The sequence below is a fragment of the Mus pahari genome, chromosome 14, assembly GCF_900095145.1.
Source record: "Mus pahari chromosome 14, PAHARI_EIJ_v1.1, whole genome shotgun sequence".
In the NCBI taxonomy this organism is placed as follows: domain Eukaryota; kingdom Metazoa; phylum Chordata; class Mammalia; order Rodentia; family Muridae; genus Mus; species Mus pahari.
In genome coordinates, this window is record NC_034603.1 from 65,467,992 (window position 1) to 65,493,330 (window position 25,339).

Consider the following 25,339-nt stretch of genomic DNA (forward strand, 5'->3'; position numbering starts at 1 on the left):
CCTCCTCCTCCTCCTCCTCCTCCCCTCCCCAGCAGTAAATCCTGGGAACCCTATACAGATGTACAAGGAGCTCTATCAGAGTTTCTCTGGCACACGCCACTCCACTGTGCTATTGTACTAGTCGGTTATTCGGTAGGTGTAGCTCAGTTGGTAGGGTGCTGGCCTGTCGCGCACACAGTTGTGGAGCTAATACCCAGCATTCCATAAAACTAAACCCAGTGGCACACATCTGTAATCATAGCTCTCTGAAGGTGGAGGCAGGAGAATCAGAAGGGATCAGAAGTTCACGGTCAGCTTTGACTACATAGTGAGTCTGAGGCCAGACTGGGCTACATAAGACCCTACCTTATTTGAAGGAAGAAACAAAACAAAACAAGAAACAAACGAATAGCCAGGCAGTAGTGGCACACACCTTTGATCCCAGCACTTGGGAGGCAAAGGCAGGCGGATTTCTGAGTTCGAGGCCAGCCTGGTCTATAGAGTGAGTTCCAGGACAGCCAGGGCTACACAGAGAAACCCTGTCTCAACAAAACAAAACAAAACAAAACAAAACAAAACACAAGAAGCATACGAATAAACCAAACCGTATTAAGGCTCCCAGTCCTTGGGAGGCAAACACAGGAAGACTACCTTGGTATGCAAGATCCTCTCACATAGCAAAATCCTGTCACAAACAAATAAAAACTCAACAACCTTTGGGGACAAACGAACAGGGGAAAGGTGGGATGGAGAATTGGCTCGGTAGTTAAGGACACTGGTTCCTGAGGAGGACCTAGACTGATTCCCAGCATGCACCTGGCTGTCTGTTCCTCCAATCCCAAGAGATACAGCGCCCTCTTCTGTACCACACACACATGGTACACAGATACACATGAAGGCCAACCACGCAGAAAACACACCAGGTCTTTCGGTTTTTCCACCAACAGAGATGGTAGAGGCAGGAAGGTCATCTTCCTTGGCTACAAAGAATTTGAAGCCAATCTGAGCTGCATGGGACATCATCTTCTGTTTTTAATAATTTATTTTTATCTTATAGGTACTGGTGTTTCGCCTGCTTTACATATCTATGTCTGTGTGAAGGTGTGAGCTGCCTTGTAAGTACTGGAAATTGAACCCAGGTCCTCTGGAAGAACAGCCAGTGCTCTTCACTGCTAAGCCATCTCTGCAGGCCATATATATATAATTTATTTTATGTATATGAGTACACTGTAGCTGTCATCAGACACACCAGAAGAGGGCATCAGATCCCATTACAGATGGTTGTGAGCCACCATGTGGTTGCTGGGATTTGGACTCAGGACCTCTGGAAGAGCAGTCGGTGCTCTTAACTGCTGAGCCATCTCTCCAGCCCTATTCTGTTTTATACTGACATAGCCTCTCACTATATAGCCCTGGCTGGCCTCCAATCCATAGAGATCCATTTGCCTCTGCCTCCTGAGTGCTAGACGTAAAGGCATGCTCCATCACTCCCTGTAAAAGTTCAGTGTTATTGTTTGTGTGAGACAAGATCTCACAGCAGGTGGAGCTGAACAGGAAAGTACTCTACACCTACATATCCTCAAAGCTTATTTTCTCCAGTCCATCCCTACAGCCCGCTTAGCACAGTAACTGTCTTGTTCTTAATGCCAAGTCTGGTTCAGGCTCCCTGCCAGCTCCCAGGGCCATGACTCCTGACCTTGCTAAGAAACCTTTTCTGTGGCTGGAAGAGATGGTTAAGAGTATGTAGTGGAGAAGGGTGATCCCCTGTAACTCTAGCTCTGGGGGGCACCACACCTTCTGGCCCCTGTGGGGCTCCTGAACTCCCACACACATACTCATGATTTTATTTTATTTTATTTTATTTTATTTTGTTTTGTTTTTTTGTTTTTTTGAGACAGGGTTTCTCTGTGTAGCCCTGGCTGTCCTGGAACTCATTCTGTAGACCAGGCTGGCCTCGAACTCAGAAATCCGCCTGCCTCTGCCTCCCGAGTGCTGGGATTAAAGGCGTGCGCCATCACGCCCAGCTCACTCATGATTTTAAAAAAGAAAAAAAAAAACTATCTTAAAGAAAAGAAACCTCTCCTGGATCCTCAGGAGACAGTTCAGTACCTTTGTTCCCCTGGGGAACACCCCTGGCAGGTGAGCCGATGATGTCTGTCCTTCCTACTTATGTCTTCCTCCAGCCCAGACTCCAGGAATCTCAAACTTACCTATGTACTTATATGCCTGGGAGTTTTGATGCTCATATTGTTCTCTCTGCCTTCTACACTTTCAGAGACCCTCCCTGTCGGAGGAGAGTCTTTCCCACAGAAACTAGATCCATTTCCTCCTCTGGTGTTTCCCGGTCTTGCCCTAGGACAGAACTGCATCAGTGCAGGTTCCTCATCAACTTCTAATCCCTCCTAAGGCAGAGTGAGGCAGAGGTCCTGCCACCTCCAATCCTTGAGGGTCCCAACACACAGTAGGTACTTAGTCACTGTGCCTCTGCCAAATATGTCCCTGACACAGCTGAGGTGCTCTGAGGCTGGAGTTCTATACACTCCTCTCTCAAATACAGCCTCTTGGCGTCTGTGTAGTGCAAGGTATGGTGACCTCCTTATCCAGAGCCTGGCCAGTCTCTCATCCTGTGGAGAGTTACCTTATTCCTGCCTACTCTTTTCCACCAGCAATAGAAAAGGGGGGCCCAGGCCTAGCTCCAGGCAGGGAGTCTTGGCCAGGGTTCCCAGCTGGCATGCCAGGCAGCCTGTGTACTGTGGCTGACTGCCTAGCACCTGTGTATGCCAAAGGGATGGAAGTCGTGGCCCCTCCAGCTTCCCAGAGGCCAGCAGGCAGCGAAATAGAGGGAGCAGCAGAGGGGATGTTTGGGCACAAGGCAGGCTCTAGTAAGCCAGCTAGGAGGCCAGAGCCCAGGGCTATCTGGCACACTGAATTGTTCATTTGCTTCCAAGCTCAGCTTCCTGGACAGCACTGTGGGCTTCTTTGTGCATCTATGAGAAGTGAGGCCTGGGGCCCTGGATGCCTGTGCGCAGGAGCAGAGGTAGTAAGCCAGAAAAGACAATGATAAACTAACTAGCGTACACATACCTGCCCAGGTCAGGCTGTGGCTGCCAGCACCAAACAGGGCTGTTACGCTTCGATGGGGTCCAAGAGAAAAATGAATACTATTGCTACCCTTCCTGCCCCCACTTCCTGCCCCCAATGTTCTGCTCAGGCACAGAGCGCACAGGAGGCAAAATCAGAGAGTCGTGCTGGGGACAGGACAAAAACCAACCTGTTATCTGAGTGTGAATCACATTACTTCCTCTCGCTGAGCCTCAGTTTCCCTGCATCCCAGGAGGAGGAGGCAACAGTGGGTACTCCTTGGGTAATGCAAAGCTCTGAGTCCAAACAGATCAGCCAAGCATAAATTTGGCCCCATAAAGGATTCTCAGAGTCAGAAGGCTGGACCTGGGCTAGCCCCTGGCACACAGTCTCACACTGAATGCAGTGCTGGCCCATGGTTCAGATGAGGGGTGGGGCTTAAAGGATTTATCCCCCCTGCTCTGAGTCCTCAGCTGGCAAATAGCAGAGTCCAGAGCTGGATGCTGGCTCAGGCTGCTCAGATCAAACAACGAGGAGTATACCGTTGACTTGAGCCCCGCCTGGGTCTTCTGCCTTCCTTTCCTTTACTGCTCCATGGATTTGTCTATTGGGTTAATCAAGGCATTTGGGGTAAGAAGGGACTAGAAAGACTGGACACCTAGACCAGTTCCTTCCCCACCCCACAACATTGCTCTGGCCACATTGTCTTTGAATGAGTGGCTCTTGGTCACCTCTTGTGACGGGAGGCACACCCCCTCTGGATAGTCACTCCATCTTTGGACAATGGCAGTTGCTGGAAGTACTTCCCTATATAGTGGTGAAACCTGCCTCCTGTGACTTTTGCCTATCACCCCCCACTCCTCTCTTGACTCTGGCTGGGCTATACCTTTCTGGCCACATTGGAGATGCCAATATGTGAAGACTTCAGTGTTCCCCTCCCAAGACTATTACTCTCAGAGTGATTCCTGTAAATCTGAGTCCCTCCCCCCAGCTGTAGCCTGTGCCCTTTATGGGTATACCCCCTCCCTGGGATTCAGGACCAGCAGCCACCTCTGCATGGGTACCAGAGACATCTGGAACACAGTGTTCCCCTGCATCAGGGCAGCCTCCACTCTGTTGATTTTCCAACTCGGCTGTGGGCTCCAGATCCCAGGCAGGCAGAGAAGAGGGAAAGAATTGCCACCTGGGTTGCCTGGCAGATGTCAAGGGCTTTGGCCAGAGGGGAGGATGGGACATGACTGTCAAATGGCTGACTCTGCCAGGCCAGGCATTCCAGCTTCTTACTCCTGGTCTCTGTAGCTGTTCCCCCATTTTACATTTATTTACTTGTGTGTGTGTGTGTGTGTGTGTGTGTGTGTGTGTGATCATGAGCATTTCATGACACATGTGCGGAAGTCAGATGACAACTTGTGGGAGTTGGTTCTCCCTTTCCACCATGTTGGTAGGTCCTGGGGACTAAACTCAAGTCATCAGAATTGATGGTAAAGACTCTTACCTGATGTGGCTTAAATAAAAATGGCCCCCATAGACTTGTGCAGAGTGGCGGCACAATTGGAGATGTGGCCTTGTTGGAGGAAGTGTGAGTGTGTGTGTGTGTGTGTCTGGCTTGGGTTTTGAGGTTTTGGTAGCTCAAGCCAGGCCCAGTCTCTCTCTTCCTGCTGCTTGCCGATCCAGATGTAGAGCTCTCAGCTGTTTCTCTAGCACCATGTCTGTCTGCACGCCAGCAGGCTTCTCCCCGTGATGATAATGGGGAGATAAACATCCGAACCTGTAATCCAGTCCTGATTAAACCTTTTCCTTTATAAAACTTGCCACAGTCATGGTGTTGTTCATAGTCATAGAACAGTAACTAAGACAAGTAACCAAGTAACTAAGCTCTCGCCAAGCCCCACCAGCTAACTTGGTGTCTCCCCTGCATGGGCCCATTTCTGAAACACTTCAGCAAGCTGTTTCATGTGGGTTAGGTTCCCTCCCAGTGCACCTGTGGACTGTCTGGTGTGTGGCCCAGGTCACCAGGTCTGTTCTTAACCCCTTCTTAGACAGGAGCCCAACCCACCAGTGTCCTCTCCCTCGAAGCTCCCTGGAGGCTCCTTTCCCCTCAGTTCCCCATGCCATCCCCTGAAACACTACCAGGCAGCTGGCAGTGGGTGGTGTCGGATGTGGCAAAAAATGACTCAGATGGCAAAACAGGCATGGTGGGGTCTTCCTGGATGACACCAGAAGGAGGTGACAGTGATATCATTGGATGAATGGGAATCCTAGGAGAGAGTGGTCCTACCTAAGAGATTGCTGAGCAGGCTGGGTACGGGGCTGAGACCCTGCCCTAGGCTAAGCAGGAAGCTGGGTTCAGGCTGGCAAGGAATGCTGGGAGCACCAAGCAGATGACTCCCGGGTGGGCACCCAACTCAGTGACGACTCTGCCTCACACAGAGTTAGGTGGGCAGCACCCCTTTCTGTCTTTCCTTTCGTGAGGGGCTGAAGAAGGCTGACTAAAAGCCCAGAGTTGGGTCCCTGCCCACCTCTGCCCTACCGAGCAGCCCCCTGACACACCCCCAGGACTGCCTGGGAGGTCATTTCAGAGCACTACACAAGGACAAAAGGGGGCCAAGGCTGGGGACCCAAATGGCTTGGCACAGAGAGGGTCCGCTGTGCAGTCCATCTCCTCCAGACCCAGAGCAGATGACATTGCACGGTCCTTGTGTCGGAGGATGGAGATCCAGCTCTGCCAGGGTCTGACCCCCCCTCCCCACACAGCTGAGCTTGCAGCCTGTGGGTTTGCTGAGGCAGCACCATTCCAGGCTCCTGCCTGCCTTCGGGAGCCCCTGAGGGGCAGGAGCTGACTGGTTCTCATCTGACAGGCACTGGGAGCCCCTCCAGACACTGGAGAGATAGCAGGGGGCGCTGCCTAACTGCCCAGGGTGACAACAGGGCAGGTGAGGACCAGCTCCCAGAATTCCCCCTTGTATATTGCAGAGAACCCAAGCACTAGCCTTCCTGTTCTCTCCTTTCCAGGAGAGATTTGGCACTGTATGGGGTCTAAAATGTGGACCAGGAGCCAGAGTCTAATTTTTAGAACGGAGCAGAAGGCCAAGTGTGTGCTGAAGCCTTGGATGGGAGGGACCCAGGTATGGTGGCTCAGCTGTGGTTTTACCTCTCCTAGGTAGAGGAAAATGGCCAAAAGGGTTGGAGGCCAGCCTCGGGTACACAGTGAGTTCTAGTCCAGCTAAGGATACTTAGCAAGATTGCTGGTGTCAAAAAGCCAAGAGCCTTGGACATGGAGAGTGGCAGGGTCTCCAAGTGCAGGCACAGGGTAGCTACCTGGACAGCTTCAGTAAGACTCCGTGCTAACCCCGCTCAACTCCCCGCGCTCACAGCGGTGGTGACCTTGACCTTGAATTAACCTCATATTCTTAGGGTCGTCAAGATGGACAGAGAAGAAAGATGGTCGGTGGGAAGTGCTGTGTAGGAGCTTGTGACCCCAGAGAGGAGAGCCTCAAGACACCGCCCATTTCTGGTTTTCACCAGGTCTTGCCTGGTCACAGGACCAGGATGGTAACAAACACCAGGGTGGAAGGGAGAAAGGAGGAAGTCTTGCCCTGAAGTCTAGGGAAGGGAGAAGGCTCCCTCCCACAGTGTCCTCTCTTCCCATTTCTGGGCGCTCAGATAGCATCCCACAGAACTTCATGAGCACCTAGAAGTTGGGGAGGGGGCAGACTCCTTACAAGTGGGAGGTGGAATGTAAGCGACAGGCCTCCCCCACCTCTTTCAGTGCCCGCAGTCTGGGCTCCGCCTGCCTTCATAGGAGAATAATTTATTCATTGTGACTCCCGCAAGAGTAACAATCATACATAATTAGGGTTAATTATGACATTCATTAATTACGATGACTTCTTCTTTTGATTCTGCCCTCTCTCCTCCCCTCTCCCGGTTCTCCAAGCGGGGGTGTGTGTGGGGGGGTGGGGCTGCCTCTGGCTCTGGAGCCGCAACACTCCGGGTCCCCGCCCGCCACCGACGGCCCGCACTGCCGCAGCCCCCAGCGCCGGCTTGAAAGCTGCGCACCCGGGGCCGTAGCCTTTCGGGCCCCCAGCCTAGCCAGTCTGCGAGGTGCGTGCCAGGCTGCTGTGGGTCAGAGAGGGACACCGGAGACACACAGAGGAGCACGTAGGGAAGCAACGAGAAGCGGAGAGTCTGCACGCGCCGAGAGGAGACGGTTGTAGCTAGGAATTCAGAGAGGCAGGAGAGAGGGGGCCCCGGGGAGCTGGCGGCCCCGGGAGGGGTGCGCCCCGCACGCACACTCGCGTGCGTACACCGGCCCACACCCGCTACACACGGCCACACACGCCCTGCGCCTCCGCTGCGCCGATTCCCTCCAACAAAGCCGAGTTACAACCGCCCAGGAGGGAGCCGGAGCGCGTCGGCGCCTCGCGCGTTCTGGCGGGTCGTGCTCGTGTGATCTGCTCTTTGGGTCCCCTCGTCGCGAACCCTCTTCTCCCTCCCCGGCACGGCGCGTAGCCTTAGGAATCACGCGGGCCCCCGTTTAGCTTCCGTGACCCCAAAGGGACTCAGCTACTGTGATCAACGCTCCAAGTCAGAGATACCCGGGCGGGGCCAGGCCTCGCACTCCACGACTTACCTTGGTTTCTTGGAGGGTGGAGACGGTCCCTGGGGAGGTATGGGTGGCCGCGTCATCCGGTTCATTCTCCTTCTCGCTCATTTCGGTCATGGTTGGGGTATAAAGGAAGAGAGGGGTGCGGAGACCCGACGGCAGGCCCGCTGGGGGCCGGCTGTGAGTGGCGGGCGTCTCTTTGGGACTCACAAGCCTTTCTCCAGGGGCAGCTCTTCAGTGACCCCAGGAGAAACCCTCCCAGGCAAAGCAGCCCCCTAACCCCAGGCACCAGGGGAGAAAGTTGTCGCTGTGGCAAGGGAGAGGGAGGCAATTACCCCGAGCCGCGGAAGCTGGACGACTCGGGGTGTGAGGACCAAGGGTCTGCAGAGGATGCTGCGCTCCGCGGGAGGAGGAGGGAAGTAGGGATGCGCGGATGTGCAGAGCCAGGGAGCGACGGAGCTGTCCGAGTCCGGCCGTCTCCGCTGTCCTCTGCGCCCGCCCCCCATCTCCCTCCCCCTCCCCGCGCCGGCCCCAGCCCTGCACCCGGCGGCCCCTCCGCCCAGTCCTAGCCTCCCAACTTTGATTTAGGAGGTCGCCTGGTCCCTCCCCCTTCCCTCCGCCACTCCCCCGCGCAGCTATGCAAATGAAGGTTCTCAGCTATTGGCTGCAGTGGAGGCTAGGAGGGCCAGTTGGGTGGAGTCTTGGGGGGCTCGACAAGATGGGGAGGGGTTTGGAGGGTAAAGAAGTGGAGGGGTAGTTTTACATTGGAAAACCCGAAATGGGGGGGCCCAATAGGTGGGGAGACAAAATTGAAGGAGGGCTGGGACAATAATAGTAGCGTCTGGAAATGCAAATAACTCGAGGCTGCCGCAGAATAGCCGAGAGGAAAATCAAAGTTACAGCGTTCTGATAGTGCATATTGGAAGATGCAGCACCTTGGCGAAGAGAAAGACCCGTTCGCTCCATTAACTTGATGCCTTTCTAGGATCTCACCAGATTACACATACCACTACTAGACTTAAAGACGCTCCCTGAAGCAGAGAACAGGCTGTTTTTGTGTGTGTTTATGATCCATGTGCCCGTATGTCTGACTGTATGAGTGGTACATGAGAGGCGCACGTGTGAGTTTGGTTGGCAGAGGTCAGCTTCCAGTATACTATCATTCCTCAGGAGCCATCCACCAAGATATTTGAGTCTGAGTCTCTCATTGTAAGCCAATTTGGCTAGAGTGGCTGGCCGTGGAGCCCCAGAAATCCTCTCTGCCTTCCCAGTTCTGTGGATTTGGCCCTTTTAAATAGAGGCTGGAGATTAAAGTCAGGCCTTTATACTTGAAATGATAGGTACTTTGAACTATCTTAGCAGTCCCAATTTTTTATTTTTATTTTTTGAAGATTTATTTATTATATGTAAGTACACTGCAGCTGTTTTCAGATTCCCCAGAAGAGGGCATTCGATCTCATTACAGATGGTTGTGAGCCACCATGAGGTTGCTGGGATTTGAACTCAGGACCTTCGGAAGAGCAGTCGTTGCTTTTAACAGCTGAGCCATCTCTCCAGCCCCCAATTTTTTATTATTTATTTATTTATTTATTTATTTATTTATTTATTGGTTTTTTGAGACAGGGTTTCTCTGTATAGCCCTGGCTGTCCTGGAACTCACTTTGTAGACCAGGCTGGCCTCAAACTCAGAAATTCGCCTGCCTCTGCCTCCCAAGTGCTGGGATTAAAGTCATGCACCACTACCGCCTGGCCAATTTTTTATTTTTGAAGCAGGGACTATGTTGCCCAGTCTGGCCAGGAATTCACTATGTAGCCCAGGCTGGCCTCAAACTCATCACCTTCCTGCTTCAGTCTCCCTAATGTTAAGGTTACAACAAACTGAAGACACCTTAATGAGTCAAAAGTGAAGCCAAAGCAGGCATGGTGGTGCATGCCTATAATACCAACAACTGAGAGTCAGAGGAAGCCATATATCTCTGTGAATTTCAGGCCAGTCTCATCTACATAGTAAGTTCAGACCAGTCAAGATTATAGTGAGATCCTATCTCAAAAGAAAAAAATAAAAACAAAACAAAACTCAAAACAAAGGGGGGAAAGAAAACAAAGCCAGGGAAGACAGCTTTTCATCATAGATGAAAAATCAGGCAGCCACGAGCCTTAGTTTTCCTGTCTGGACTTGAGCAGAAATGGACTTCCATTATCATCTAGGATGTCCCCAAACCTCTCTAAGATAGGCTCTTCTAAAATCCTGCAAAACGTGAAATTTGGTCACCCACAGGGCATGGTGTTCTCTCTCCCCACTCAGTCTGAAGGTGCTTCTTTTAGTCCTCTTCCTCTTCCTCTTCTAAGATATATTTATTCTTACTTTATGTTCTTTGGTGTTTTGCCTACATGTGTAGGGTTAGGGTGTCAGGTTCCCTGGAACTGGAGTTACAGATAATTGTGAGCTGCCACGTGGGTGCTGGGAATTGAACCCAGGTCCTCTAGAAGAGCAACCAGTGTTCTTAACCACTGAGCCATCTCTCCATCCCCTGAAGGTGCACCTTCTAATGCATGGCTATAAACCGGTACCTAGGCCGGGCATGGTGGTGCACGCCTTTACTCCCAGCACTCTGGAGGCAGAGGCAGGCAGATTTCTGAGTTCGAGGCTAGCCTGGTCTACAAAGTGAGTTCCAGGACAGCCAGGGCTATACAGAGAAACCCTGTCTCAAAAACAAAACAAAACAAAACAAAAAAACCGGTACCTATTTCCCCAGGCCTCCTGTTTTTCAGCACCCTTCTGGCCCTGAGCCAATTTCATCTCTTGTCCTGATCAAGGATGCTGTGTGTGGATGGAGACATGTCTGGGCTCATGTGTGCTGCCTCCTCTGCTGTTGGTGGTGGCACTCAAGGACTCAGGTGATGGAAGCGCGCAGCTCCATGTGCGGCCTGAAGGGCAGAGTGGTTATCCTCTTAAGGATGAGATGACCCTTGGAGCACTGCTCAGACTCCTGTGTCCAGGAATAGAGACTCGTTTGCCAGCGGTAGAATAGGACACGGGCAGGTATGCAGGCTGCTGTGGGGGCTTAGATAACCCCCTCCAGCTTTATTACCTCCAGTTCTATGGCAGCTGCAGAACTCATTTGGCTCCTGACTCTACTGAAAGGAACCCAGGTGGATACTGAACTCAGCCCTCCAAAGTGTCTCCCCAAAGGAACCCCCACAATTAGCCTTTGAAGACCCTCCTGCCCCTCTGAGGAGTGTACCCCCATAGCCCATTTGTTTTTCCTGGGCAGCTTGGGACACCAACAATCATCAGGCTCTCTACCAGCAGAGCATAGCCGCAGTCCCAGCTATTCAGGATCCTGAGGAAGAAGGCCGATCCGCATTAAAGAGAGATATTAAGGACCACCTTGGCCATTTACTGAGACACCCAGTGAGAACTGACAACTAGCAATGGGCACTAGACACCTGGTCACTTGCCTGCTCTACACAAAGCTCAGAATTCATTCCCCAGCGCCACAAAAACGTGAACATGTTTTCTGTCTTAGAATAAACAGAGGTCTCTTCTGGGGTAAGGTATTCCTGTTTCTTTGTAAGAGCTGGGATTTGGACTTTTTTTTGTTTGTTTGTTTGTTTTTTTGAAAACCAAAACCAAAACCAAACCCCTGCCAGCCTCAGCCTCCTGAGTGCTGGGATTAAAGGTTCATGCCACCAACCCTGCTTTTCATTATTTTATGTTTACTTTATGTTTGAGTTGTTTTGCCTGCATGTATGATGTGTAACCATTGCATGCCTGGTGCCCGTGGAAGCCAGAGAGGGTGCAGGATACAACTGGAGTTACAGATGGTTGTGAACCATAAGCTGCCACATGGGTGCTGGGAATCGAATCTTGAGCTCTTCGAGAACAGCCAGTTCTTTTAACCACTGAGACATCTCTCTAATCCTTTAATTTTTTTTGGGGGGGGGGGCCAGGCAGTAGTGGTGCGCACTTTTAATTCCATGCAAAGGCAGGTGCATCTCTGTGAGTTCGAGGCCAGCCTGGTCTATAAAGTGAGCTCCAGGACAGCCAGAGCTGTGTAGAGAAACCCTGTCTCAATCCCACTCCTGGCTCCCAAAACAGAAAAAAAGAAAACAGAATATTGATCTCTGACCCTCTGATCCCCACATACATGCCAGGGTGCGTGCATACCCCCCCCCCAACACAAACAAACATGATAACGACAGACGAGGGCGACTGTGCTATGGTGGGCCATGCTCCGGTCTCTGGCGGACCAGGATTCCACTCAGAGTAGGCAAACTCAGTGTAAAAGGCTCACTTTCCCCCTTCTTCTCCTTTCTTCTGGGAGATTTGTGCTTTTCCAGTTCTTTCCCCAAAGGAGCAGGAAGAACGCAGTCTCCTTGGCTCTCCCTCCTTGGCCATTTGAAGCCTCGAATTCTAGTCCATGGAGAGAGTGATGATCGATGAGATCCTGCCGATCACAGGGGAGAAGTCCCAGGGGAGCCAGAGGTACCACTCACCCAGGGAGTCAGGAAGTCGGTGGACCCCCGCTCCAGGGCATTTCTGGTCTAGGCATTTGTGGGGCCACAGTGGTGGAGGCAGGGGGGCTGGATCCAATGACCTCTGGGTGTCCTTCCTGGCTGCAGCTTTTGTATTTCAGAGCAGTCTTTCATGAACTAAGTGTGAGTCATTGCTTTCAGAGCTGACTACTCCCACTGCCGTGGCTCAGGGACAGGGCTGAAGCAGCCGCAGCCACGTCTGCTTCTCCTCGGAAGGAGGGTCACTGTCGCTTGCTCAGCTGTGGGGTGGGTGGAGCGAGAGCCAGGTGCCTGGAAGGGCCCCCCTCAGGACAGTTGGGGGGATTGGGACGCCCCCTTAGGAAGGGTGAGGGATTGTTGGCTGTTGAATAGGAGAGTAGAATTTTGTGAGTGGCAGAAACACTTGAGACTGGAGCAGTGGTGGACCAGAGGACTTCAGAGCCATGTAAGGATGCAACCATGTTCATCACTTTGAGACCCATTCTTATTCCTGAATGTTCTCCTTTTATGAGCAGATAGAGTCTTAATTTGGGGGTAAACTTGGTTTTCTTTTTAGAATGGCTGAAGTAGATTCAATTAGGTTGGAATGATTTGGGTTACAATAGGGGCAATAAACTGAGAGTGGAGAAGTAGAGGCAGGCGGACTCCTGTAAGTTTGAGTCTAGCCTAGGGTTACTTTGATGACTAATCTCGTTTGCCAGTTTGACACACCTGGCAAGAGGGAACCTCAACGGAGGACCTGCCTCCATCCGATTGGCCAGTGCACATGTCTGTATAGCATTTTCTTGACTGCTGATTGGTGAAGCAGCCCACTGTAGGCGGTGCTACCCCTGGGTACATGGTCCAGGGTTATATAAGGAAGTTAGTGGAGCAGAAGCAGGGGGCAAGCCAGTCAGCAGTGTTTCTCCATGGACTGTAAAGTGTAAGGGGAATTGGAGCCTTTCCTCTCCGAGTGGCTTTGGTCACGGTGTTTAGCATAGCAACAGGAAGGCTGTGGGGATTATAGATTCGTACCATTATGGCTGGCATCCGCACAGGCACGTAGGCAACTGCTCCCGTGCCAGGACAAGCATGTTGGAGGCCAGAAGACAATTTGTGTTTGGAAGCTGAATTTCTCATTCCTCGGTAGAACCTAGAGACTAAACTTGGGTCTTCAGGTTTGACAGACACCGCCTTTATCGGCCAAGTCACCTGCCCCTCCCCCCACCATCTTGAGGAGGAAATGAGGAAAAAGCTGGCCAGAGGGGGTGTACCATCGGTGGCTATTGTTATTGTTCTTGGGAACCCTCCCGTTCTGGACTTCTGGTTGAGTTTAAGGGCGTCTGCGAACCCCTTGAAGCCGCGTAAGATTTTGGAGGCTAGTAAACATTGTCTGGAAAGAAGAACACAAAACAGACAGTGGTTGATCTACCGGGGGTCCTGAGCTTCCCAGCTTCTCCTCAGGCAAATCCCAGATTCCTGAAAGACTAAGACGCACTGGACAACAGCCAGATGGGGTGGACCACGGTTTAATCCCCAGCACTTGGGAGGCAGAGGCAGGCAGGTCTCTGTGAGTTGGAGGCCAGCCTGGTCTACAGCGTGTATATTCCCGGGCATCCAGGGCTACATAGAGAAATCCCGTCTTGAAAAACCACCAACACGGGCTGGTGAGATGGCTCAGNGGGTAAGAGCACCCGACTGCTCTTCCGAAGGTCCGGAATTCAAATCCCAGCAACCACATGGTGGCTCACAACCATCCATAACAAGATCTGATGCCCTCTTCTGGAGTGTCTGAAGACAACTACAGTGTACTTATATGTAAATATAATAAATAAATACATCTTTAAAAAAAAAAAAAAAGAAAAAGAAAAACCACCAACACAAACAAACAATAAAAAAACCCACCAAACATAAAGCCAATAAACAAACAAATTAATTAATTAATTAAGGAACACTGGGGAAGATAACACCTGATAGCTGCCTTGCCTCCATTTTCAGTGTTTGAGACACCCTGATGTGCAGAATCTCTCCTTCCCTAAGGACTGACTGACAGATTTTTCCTCAGAAATGACTTGAACTCAGCCCCTTCCCAGGGGCCTTTGAACCTTGTGGCCAAGAACAGCTCAGGTGACAACAGGATCTTCTAGGCTTTCCCTCCAGCTTTTGGTTGGGGTGTCTAAACTGGAGGAGTCCGTCTTGGCTGGGAGTAGAGACTAAGCTCACACGTCCCAGCTGGGAAAGTGTCCCTCAGCCTCACCCCAATCTCCTCTAAGTCCCCCGTTCCCTACCGGCACCAGCTGGCTTGGGACCTCCAGGGCAGATACCACTGTCATGATTAAGGCCCGTGGCAGGCAGCGGTAATTATGATTTTATGGAAACACAGAAGGCTCTTACGCAAGCACCTGACACACTTCCCGGCTGTGGCATCTGGGACAGCCAGGTCCCCAGGGGCTGGAGGAGGGCCCCTGCCAGTCCCTGCTGCCACCAGCCTCTGGCACTCAGATGGATGCTGGCTCAGAACTGCCCTCCTACCGCCTGTGGCACTGTTCCTAACCCAGTGTGAGGGAGGCTGTCCCTGGGCCCCATGCGCCCCAGGCATCCTGAAGGGAACAACATGAGCTCTAGTGTGCAGTCCCTCCCATCCTCCTCCCCACTGCCCCCACACTTGCCATCACCCCAGGAGACATGTTCTGTGTGAGGGGACATGGAGCTGGGGAAGTTTCCTTCTCTTTGAAGCAGCCCCTCTTTCCCAAAGATCTCTCCTGCTGTTTCTTTTCTTCCTGAAGCTAGTGAAACAGGCTGCCGCATCAGTGGCCCTGTGTGTGTGGGGGGGTCAACGTCCTAGCAGCCACCCCTACGCCCCCCCCCCCCGTGCTGGGATGGTACCCAGCTTCCGAGAGTGTCTTGAAGCACAGCCTTCTTTCTCCATTTCTTCTGCTCACCCACAAAGCATCTGTTACCAAGGTAACAGCAATGTCATCAGTTTGGGGGTAGTGAGGGAGAGGAGTCCTGTACAAGCAGAGGGTTAGGGGCTGGAATTTGGGGGTGACAAGCACTGTAAGCAATGATCTTGTGCTGAAGAGGGGGTGCTGTCACAGACTGGGCTGGGGCCCTCACTCCGAGTGGACCAAGAGAAAGGAGGAGGATGTGTGGGTGCAGACAGGCTGTGTGTTAGAGGTGAGGGTGCCTCCAGCCAACTGTGGGGGAGAAGTGTGAGCACCATGATGCAGAGATGCTGGGACCGAGATGCGGCCTGCCTTCAACTCCTCCCTAGGCTGCCTCCATGGGAAGGGTTCCGGACATGGCTGCAGCATCCCAGTGCTTGAGGCTTGGGGCTCACGCCACACCCAAGCAGTGCTGGCGGATGGCCAAGCTAGGAGCTCCTACCAAATGGAGAGGCAATGGTAGTGGGCTGGCTGACTAGACTCTGAGTCAACAAATCTCATGACAGAGGCCTCTCTGGGCCATCCTGGGGCACACTTAGGGGACTGTAAGGCACACGGGATCAGAATGTTCTGGACAGAGAGAGAGAGCATCCTAGACAAAGGCACAGGGTATGATACAGGACAGGCTGCTTGAGGAAGAAGCTAGTCTCGAAGGGAGACCACAAGGCTGAGAAAGGCGGAAAGAGCTCTGAATAGCCAGGATGCTGCCTTTCCCGTGAGAGAGCTTCCTGGACCCTCCAGTTCTCACTGGGGTCTTATGCAGTTCAGGCTGGCCTCCTGTCTCTGTCTTGCAAGTGAGTACTGGGATTAATTGGCTTGCTAATGAAGGGGTTTCCCAAACTCACTTCCTGGAGACAAGGATATCCCTGCTGGTTTTCCATCTTAAAAAAAAAAAAAAAAAAAAAAAAGATGGCAGAGGCAGATGGATCTCTAAGTCCAAGGCCAGCTTGGTTTAGTGAGTTCCAGGACAGCCAGGGCTACACAGAGAGACTCTATCTTGAGGGAGGGAGGGCAGACAGAATAAAAACAAAAGGGCAGATCTAGAGAGCAAGTTCTAGGTCAACCAAGGCTACACAGTGGGATTCTATCTCCTGCCACCATACCCAGCCCAAACTATTGTTTTTCCCTACTATTCACGTGTGTGCCACTGACGGCTCTGCAGTGACCATGGTCCCCAGCAGGTTCCATGTTGAAACTGCTGGGTGACCATGATCATGAACCACCTAAAAGCCAGTCAGCTGCCTGGCGTGGTGGCACAGAGGAAGCAGAGGCGGGTGGCGCTCCAGAGACCGAAGGCAGCTTGGTCTACAGAGAGTTCTAGACCAGCCAGGGCTATGCAGTGAAACACACCCATTTTTAAAAAATGTATGAGCAAATAAACAAGGAAAGAATAGTGCTGAGTGACTGGAGGCCATGGTGGGCAGTCTCCTGTGGTCATGACCTTGGACATGATGAATATTTGTTTCCTTGTCTGTCCTATCTCTCTGATAGGTTTAAAATAGACACTGGATCTGGGCTTCTCCCAAGAAGGTATAAACTGACACTTTTAGGGCCCCTGGCTCCCCTTGCCCTCCTGCAATGCCTTGCCTTCCCCGGTACCATCCAGGATGCCCATCGCCAGTTCCAGTCCCGAGGGAATTCCAAGCAAAGTAGCCCCAACCCAGGCACTAGAAAAATACGCAAATGTGGCTTCCCACATCATCTCTGTATTACTCACCACCAGGGCTCACGGTCCAGGAGCAAAATACAAATATTTTATCCCCATTTCGCAGCCAGACAGGCTGATGCTTGGCGGGCTCCACAGGGGCAGCCAGCACTGAGTCTTATGGTTCTTTCTGGATTTTTGAATGAATGAGTGACCAAGGGCATGAATGTGAGAGTTGGGAGGGAGGGAGGGAGCGGATAAGTGTGAGAGAACCTGTGAGTACATGAGAAATACTTCCTCACTCTCTGGCTCTCTGGGTTGGCACCATGCCTGGGACTGGCTCCAACCCCACTTGTAATTGTCTGGCAGAGTTGGGCATAGGGAAGGGACTCGGAGTGGGCACTGTAATTGAAATCCTGGTTCCTCCTAACCACGTGACCCTGAGCTAGCTACTGAACTTCCCCATCTTTGGGGGAAGGAGGGGAAAAGCATCTGCTCCGTGAGACAGAATGTTCCAGAATGTTCGGAAAGCAGGCTGAAGGTCCTCAAGGAACAATGGGAGACCCTTACAGGGTGAATGCTAGAGAAATACATGTACGCACAGACATATTCTTGGAAGAGGGTCTTCTATGTAGCAGAGGCTAGTCTTAAACTTCTGCCTTCACCTCCTGAGTCAACACACACACAATCCAATCTCACCCTGTCCTTCCTTCCTTCCTTCCTCCCCTCCCTCTCTCTTTTAAAAGATTTATTTATATCTGGGCGTGGTGGTGCATGCCTTTAATCCCAGCACTCGGGAGTCAGAGGCAGGCGGATTTCTGGGTTTGAGGCCAGCCTGGTCTACAGAGTGAGTTCTGGGACAGCCAAGGCTACAAAGAGAAACCCTGTCTTAAAAAAACAAAAAAAAATTTTTTTTTATTTATTTTTATGTATATGAGTACACTGTTGCTATCTTCAGACACACCAGAAGAGGGCATCAGATCTCATTAGAGATGATTGTGAGTCACCCTGTGGTTGTTGGGAATTGAACTCAGGACCTCTGGAAGAGCAGGTAGTGCTCTTAACCACTGAGCCATCTAGCCAACCCCCACCTTTTTTTTTTTTTTTTTTTAGCCCTGGCTGTCCTGGAACTCAGGCTTGGCAGCAAGCACCTCTGCCTGCTGAGCCCTCTCACTGGCCCCAGTTGTTAACTTTATCACAGGGTCTTGTTAAGTTATCCAGGCTGGCCTTAGACTCACTATGTAACCCAAGTAGAGCTTGAATTTACTCTGCCCTCCATCAGCCTCCAGTGTAGCTAGGATACAGGCCTGTGCCGCTGTACCCAACTCTGGTTTTTTGTTTTGTTTTGTTTTGTTTTGTTTTGTTTGAGACAGGGTTTCTCTGTGTAGCCCTGGCTGTCCTGCAACTCACTTTGTAGACCAGGCTGGCTTCAAACTCAGAAATCTGCCTGCCTCTCCAACTCAGTTTTTAACTTTTTTTGGGGGGGGGGATTGTTTGTTTGTTTGTTTGTTTTCAAGACAGGGTTTCTCTGTGTAGCCCTGGCTGTCCTGGAACTCACTCTGCAGACGAGGCTGGCCTCGAACTCAGTAATCCGCCTGCCTGCCCGAGTGCTGGGATTAAAGGCGTGCACCACCACCGCCCGGCTTAACTTTTTTTTTTTTTTTTTTTTTTTTGAGACAGGTTGTCATCATATATCCCTGAAACTTCTTGCTGTGTAGACCAGGGTGGCCGGTAGTCTCAAACCCACAGCAGGTCCTCCTGCTTCTGCCTCCTTAGAACTGGCACTGCAGGTATGAGCCACTGTGTCTGGCTTACATGGGGGTTCTTTACAGTGTCTTCTGTCACCTGGGGACTTAAATCTTGGAACCAAATGTAACCTCAAAAGATTTCCTCACTATCTGGAGGAGGAGGAGGAGGTCTTGCCCCACTTGGAGAATGAGGAACTATGTTCAGAAGTGTGGACAGATGAATGAGTCTGGATAGCCTTGCCTTGTGAGGCCTCGTATAGAGCTGCTGTCCTGTGAGGCCTCGTATAGAGCTGCTGTCCTGTGAGGCCTCGTATAGAGCTGCTGTCCTGTGAGGCCTCGTATAGAGCTGCTGTCCTGTGAGGCCTCNTATAGAGCTGCTGTCCTGTGCCCAGGTCAGGGTGCACGGCAGAAGACCGAGGTAGAGGTTGCAACCAGGCCAGCCCCACGTGTCTCAAGCTGAGTTTTTCCACCTTCAGCAAATGCTGAGGCTGAGGGTAGGCAGCTGGGACCAGGGAAAGATCAGAGATGCTGAAAGGGCTGAGCTGAGGGGAGGGGGACTGGGGCCCTGAGCCTTGCACAGCACGTGCCTTATAGGCAACCAACACCCCTGGCTGCCCCTGGTGCTCTCCTGGAAGGTGCCAGCTTTTGCCCTCGTTTAACCTTCTGAACCATAGCAAGCCTCTCCCTGGACCTGGATGCCTGTCTCGCAGCTACCCAGGTAAGGACAAAGCTCTGTAGGGGCACAACCACTGTAATCCTGCCACTATGGGGTTGCTGAGAATTGAACTCAGGACCTCTGGAAGAGCAGTCAGTGCTCCTAACCGCTGAGCCCTAACAGCTGAGCTCTCTCTCCAGCCCCGGCTGACCCACTAAGGGGTCCAGGTACCCAGAGATGGAGACAACCAGGCCAGGGAAGATGATCCCATTTCTGCTTCCTGTGATAAGACTTAGTGGCTGGGGTCATGTAGGACAGGCTACACGATCAGAGGTGAATAGAGAGGTGGGAGGTGGGCAGAGGCGAGGCGGGAGGAGGCTGTCTGTATGGGACAACAGGGCTTAATGTGAGGAAGAGAACACTTCCCCAGGAAGGTTGTCCGTACAAACCCTCAGGGGCTCCATGGCCTAAGGCAGGGCAGGACAGAGGCAAAGAGACCACCCTGAGAAAGTCCCCACCCCTGAGTGCCACAACTTGGGCCGTGCTTTGTAAATTCTAATCTCCAGTCAGGTACCCTCAGTGAAAGGACAGGTGTCCTGCCAGCACATGGCCTATGTGTGTGGTCCTATGAAGAGAAAGGACATTGAGGTATAAAGGTCCTTTTGGGGTTCCTGTGATTCTACATCTACTTGTTCTGCCTCCTAGAGTGAAGAGGCCCCTCCTATGGAGTCATGTGAGGGTCCCAAAGCCAGGGATATTCAGAACTCTGTCTGACATGAGGATTTGGGGCTAAATAGATATCCCTCACCCCTTGGGTTTCTTGGGGACCACTAGGATCGTGGGGGACCATCTCCCCTTGCAGTCAATGATTAGCCTTGGCGACACCAACTTGGGCTATCCCTGTAGGTCCTCAGTCTCCAAGAGCTGTGAGTGTCCAGCCAACAAGACGCCATGCTGGACACTAGTGCATTTGCTAGTGTATGAAGGCTAGAAGGCGGTACACTGGTCCAGCCCAACCCTGTGCTGCGCTCTCTTTTAAAGATGTCATTTTGGTAGAAAACCTGTGATCCAGTCTGGGGGAGCTCTGTGTGGCAGCTTGTTCGAGGAAAGCTGGGTCTTCAAGCCCTTGTTCGAAAGCCGAGGGATCAGACTTCCTGCTCATGGACTTTTTTGGAAACCAGCCCTTAGTTCTTAGTTCTTAGAATTTATTAGTCTCTGGGACATTTCAAACCCTGACCTCCCGCTCTCCTGGGTGGTTGTTGGGCATGGCTGGAGTTACGAAAGGAAACGGGGGAATAAAGGCGGCTGTGGAGCGAGGCAGCCACACCTTAACAGGGGGGTTGGAGGCCAAGGAACTAGGGGAGGGTTCTGTGCCTGCCGGCTCGGCTCGGCTCGTAGGATGTGCTACATGAAGCTGTGGGTTCTTTGGGGAAGAACAGAGAGGAAAAGGGAGAGGGGAGAGGGGGGAGAGGAGAGAGAGAGAGAGAGAGAGAGAGAGAGAGAGAGAGAGAGAGAGAGAGAGAGACCCTTAGGGGATGGTGGGAAGGTCTGTGTTAAACTTCGGAAAGAGGCTCAGGGTGGACTGAGGGGACATGTTACTGGAAGACTTATGATCAGTTAATCTCCCCCAGGTTAGTTCTACAAGGTCCCCATGTATTATTCTGAGGTGGGTGATGCCCCTCGGTGACCTCAGCTGCTGTAGGTAGCACCCTGCCCCCTCCCTAGAATTGGCAAAGGCTAAGTATGACTGCTCCTCTGGGCCATAAGCCAATGTCACCACTGTGATGTCATTGTGAAGTAACTCTCGGGGGGGGGGTGTTCCATTCTTTCTTTCCTTTTTTTTTTTTTTTAAGATTTATTTATTTTATTTGAGTACACAGTTGCTAGCTTCAGACACTCCAGAAGCGGGCATCAGATCTCATTATAGATGGTTATGAGACACCATGTGGTTGCTGGGATTTGAACTCAGGACCTCTGGAAAAGCAGTCAGTGCTCTTAACCTCTGAGCCACCTCTCCAGCCCAGGTTCCATTATTTCATGTGGCCCTTGCTGCTGCTCAGAAATGGGTAGGCGGGTGGGAACTGTGTAAGGAAAGGAGCCCAGAAACGATGAGGATTTTCTCAAGGACACAGAGTCGTCGTTCGGTCGGTAGCAGAGCTGAGCTTTGGAAAGGCTGACGCTGATGCGGAGTTATCTCAAGCATAAGCTTTGCTCCTCAGGAGACCTAGTTAGCTAGTTAGCGGCCATTCTGTGTCGCCCATTGTTTTGGGGCTGAGGGGCTGGCTTGTGCACAGGAAGTTAGTCCTGTCCTCAGGAGGCCTACTCTAGTAAGTTGGTGAGCAATCACAGGATTGGTTGCAGAAACGAGAGTGGGGCGTGGCGCAGAGGAAGAAGCAGGACAGTAATGTGGGAGTGCAGCAACACTTCCGTTTGACAAAGGACAGGGACACCAGGGACACCAGGTCCACAGCTCACATCTGAACACGGATATGGGGACTCTTTTTTGTTTGATTTTTTTGGTTTGTTGGCTGTCCTGGAACTCACTTTGTAGACCAGGCTGGCCTCGAACTCAGAAATCCGCCTGCCTCTGCCTTCCAAGTGCTGGGACTAAAGGCGTGCGCGCCACCACGCCTGGCTGCCAGAGGTCTCTTCAGTCTCGATGCTTCCTTCCCCGCCATCCTTATCTTTCAGCCATGGCTACACTATCTCCAGAAAGGACAGCCATGATCCTATTTGCCAAGGTTTCCAGCAGCTGAGCCTTCAGACAGCCAGTCCCGCGCCCTGCTACGCCTTGGTCACTTCTTGGCTCCCTCTTTTATTCCCTAGACCTACGACAGGCTGCCTCTTCCTGCTGAAATTTTGACCAGGCTAATGCCTTTCTTCCAAACAGGGACCTAACCTGGCCTCTTGACAGCCCTGAGTGGACCCCATACAGACCCCTTTGAAAAGCCCAGGCTCTCCCTGCTATCTGCACCCCCAGACCCCCATATCTGCAACCATTGCCCTATTTGGGGGCCTCGCCTGCCTCTCAGCCGTCCTGCTCTGACTTGCAAGCTTCTGTCCCCCGAGAGGGGAGGTAGGATGAACCTGTGTTAGCTTCTGGTGTGCGAGAACAGGCTGGCATAGGGGAGGCCAGGGACAGTGCGCACTGAAACCTGACAGGTTCAGGGGCGCCTTGCAACCTGGCTGGCCACGCTACTCCCCGAGACTCTGGTCCCCTTCCCGGGCCCAGTTCTTCAGAGATTCACTTGGCTCCTTGGGGTGTAGTCCCCCTAAATGGAGTCTTCCAATTTCCCAAAAACCTACCTTAAAGCCTCAAGGCTTCTTCTGTCTCAGGAACAGATTCTCTCTGCCCCCTGGTGGCCAAGTATGGTACGGCCACAGTCGATACCAAAAGCAAGCGTCCTGACGGGATGCAGCGTGGCTCTTGGGCCTGTGAGTCTCCTTCCCATAGTCATCGCGAATCCCTGGGCCCCTAGGGCTACCTCAGTGGTCTTCATGCTGATCCCCAGAGACTGCATCTCAGAGATGAAGCCCTGACTAATGGAGCACTCCAGCTAATGTGGGAAGCTGGCCAGCTTTACTGATGGGGCTGACATCTGGCAGGGACCAGAACTATAAGTGACTGGGGGTGGGCATTCATGAAGAAAACTTCTCTTGCTTGGCTTGTTGTGTGTCCGACTGACTTTTACCGAGGACCAAGAGCTACTTGGCACTACTGTGAATAGCTTTCTCCCGGCTTGATATATGTGTGTGTGTGTGTGTGTGTGTGTGTGTGTGTGCCTTGCACACAGGGTCCAGAAATGTTAATTAACTCTCTCAAGCACATACAGCGAGAAGTGGTGGACCTTGGGGTCTGGGTCTACATTCCACTCCCATGTCTGGGCAGTTTAGGGCTGTCTGTAGGCTAAGGGACTGTGTCTCTGGCCTCCAAGGCTCAATCTCAGAGTCCTTCCCCTTTCCTGGTCCTCTCTGACTCTGTAGGAACTGATCTGTTGAAGTTCACCCACCAGGACCTTATCCAGATCTGTAGGACTGTCATAAACTGTCTGAGCCTGAAGGTGCCTTACAGGCCACTCGAGTCCTGCTCCTGCCTCCCCAACGGAGTGTCACGTAGCCCAGGCTGACCTGGGACTCACTATGTAGACACGGATGGCTTTGAACTCATGAGCCCTCAGCCTCCTTCTCCCTGGTCCTGGGATTATAGTATAAAAAGCTTTTTATAGGGGGCTGGAGAGATGGCTCAGCGGTTAAGGGCTGCTCTTCCACAGGTCCTGAGTTCAATTGTCAGCAACCATATGATGGTTTCACAACTGGGATGTGATACCCTCTTCTGGCATCCAGGTGTACATACGGATAGAACACTCATATTTAAAATAAATCTCAAAAAGTAAAGAAGAGCGATAGCAGAATCCTTTTTTGTTTCTGGTGTTGAGGATCAAACCCCGAGCCTCATGAACGTACCGAGTCCTCCCAGTCACTCGGATCCACGGCCTGTTTGACTATGGCCCTGGGGGCAGCTGTGTTCTCAGTAAGCAAGTATAAGGGCAGGTAGAGCTACCTGATCCCTCCCTGGCCCAGGTCCAGGTTCCTTTCTCTTGGACTCCATGTGTCTCCCTGCCACATCTCTTCGCTCTTCCTGAACTGAGAAGATGAGTCCTCCTTTGTAGCGGAGGATGGTGGTAAAGGAAGACAACCGTCTGGCTGGGCTGAACCCAGCACACGCCTGGGCACACACGAGGCCGTCTGGAGAACAGAGTAGGTTTTAGAGGGAGGAATGTCTGGCTTCCAGAGGGTGACAGGGCTGCTCAGCCCCCAGGATGACGCAGGAAAGGGAGACCTTTCCGATGCTCACGGCCGAGTGCAGGGGGGATGGTTACCCTGACCAGGCTGGCTCTGAAGTGAGTCTGTAAAGGCACCTGGCTGTGGAGGGCGTCGGGATCTATCACAGGTAGTGTGGACGGTGACACGCTATTTTTAGTGTGGAATTCAGGAGGCTAGTAACTGGATTCTGACCTAAATCCAAAACTAATGGCAGCCTGGTTTGCTGCGTGCCCAGGAGCCCTGTTAAAATGCCCAGCTCCCCCCCCCCCCCGGGTTCCAGGTTCAGAGTCAGAGCATTCTGCTTCAACCCCGGGGAAGACACAGAGTCTCTAGTGTCCTTCCGCTTTCTATGCATGAGCAACTGCTGACTTCCAGGACCCAGACCCCTCTGAGCTAGCCAAGCTGAAGAAGAGACAAAAAAACCCTGGCAACACGGACGGAGAGCCTTTCTTGGGAGTAGTACTGGTTGCTCAGCACTGTATTAACTAAATAAAATGTTTACTTACTCCTTGTAAAATATTCTAAAGATTAATTTTTTAAGCTGGGTGTGGTGGTGCAAATCTTTAATCCCAAACACTTGGGAGGCAGAGGCAGGAGAATCTCTATGAATTCCAGGCCTACATAGTGAGTTCCAGGACAGCTAGAGCTACATAGCAAAACTGCCTCAAAAAATAAACCTATAAAATGGAACTTTCAAAGATTTAAAAGAGCATGTTTTGCCTGTGCCATGCATGCCTGCTGCCAGCTGTCAGATCCCATGGGATCTGTTATTGACAGTCATGTGACACCATGTGAGCGCTGGGAACCAAGCCTGTGTCTTCTGCAAGAAGCCAGTTCACAATTTCTGAGCATCTTTTTCTCCTGCCCAAAGAGTTAACTCTACAAAGACACAATGTGTTATTCAAGTATTACTGGTTTTAAACTTTCTAAGTAAAAACACCATTTAAACTCTTAATAGGGGTGGGGCTGGAGAGATAACTCAGCGGTTAAGAGCATTGGCTGCTTGCTCTTCCGGAGGTCCTGAGTTCAATTCCCAGCAACCACATGGTGGCTCACAACTATCTGTAATGGGATCTGGTGCCCTCTTCTGGTGTGTCTAAAGACAGCTATAGTGTACTCATACATAAAATAGATAAACCTTAAAAAACAAAAAACAAAAGACAAAAAAGAACACTTAACAGGGAAAGGGATGTAGCCTGGGGCAAAATCATTCTGGCTGGATTCCCACCCCCTCCACTCAGTTGGTTTGGGCAAAAAGCAAATACTACAGCCTCCAAAAAACTCAATGTAGTAAGAATTCTGGAACTTTAGTTTCTTTAAACACACACACACACACACACACACACACACACACACACA

At 51.7% G+C, this 25,339-nt stretch overlaps 1 protein-coding gene across 2 annotated transcripts in view; it reads right to left on the minus strand.

Moving 5' to 3' along the window:
* Positions 1-8,149, minus strand: part of Stac2 (SH3 and cysteine rich domain 2) — a 16,020-nt gene extending 7,871 nt beyond the window's left edge. For both annotated transcript variants that reach the window (XR_003845147.1, XM_029546237.1), the window contains exon 1: positions 7,694-8,149. Coding sequence is in view for 1 of the 2 variants with exons in the window: in XM_029546237.1 (XP_029402097.1) it covers positions 7,694-7,783 (90 nt within the window). In the remaining variant the exon portion in view is untranslated. The remainder of the gene's footprint in view (positions 1-7,693) is intronic.
* Positions 8,150-25,339: the final 17,190 nt, after the last annotated feature.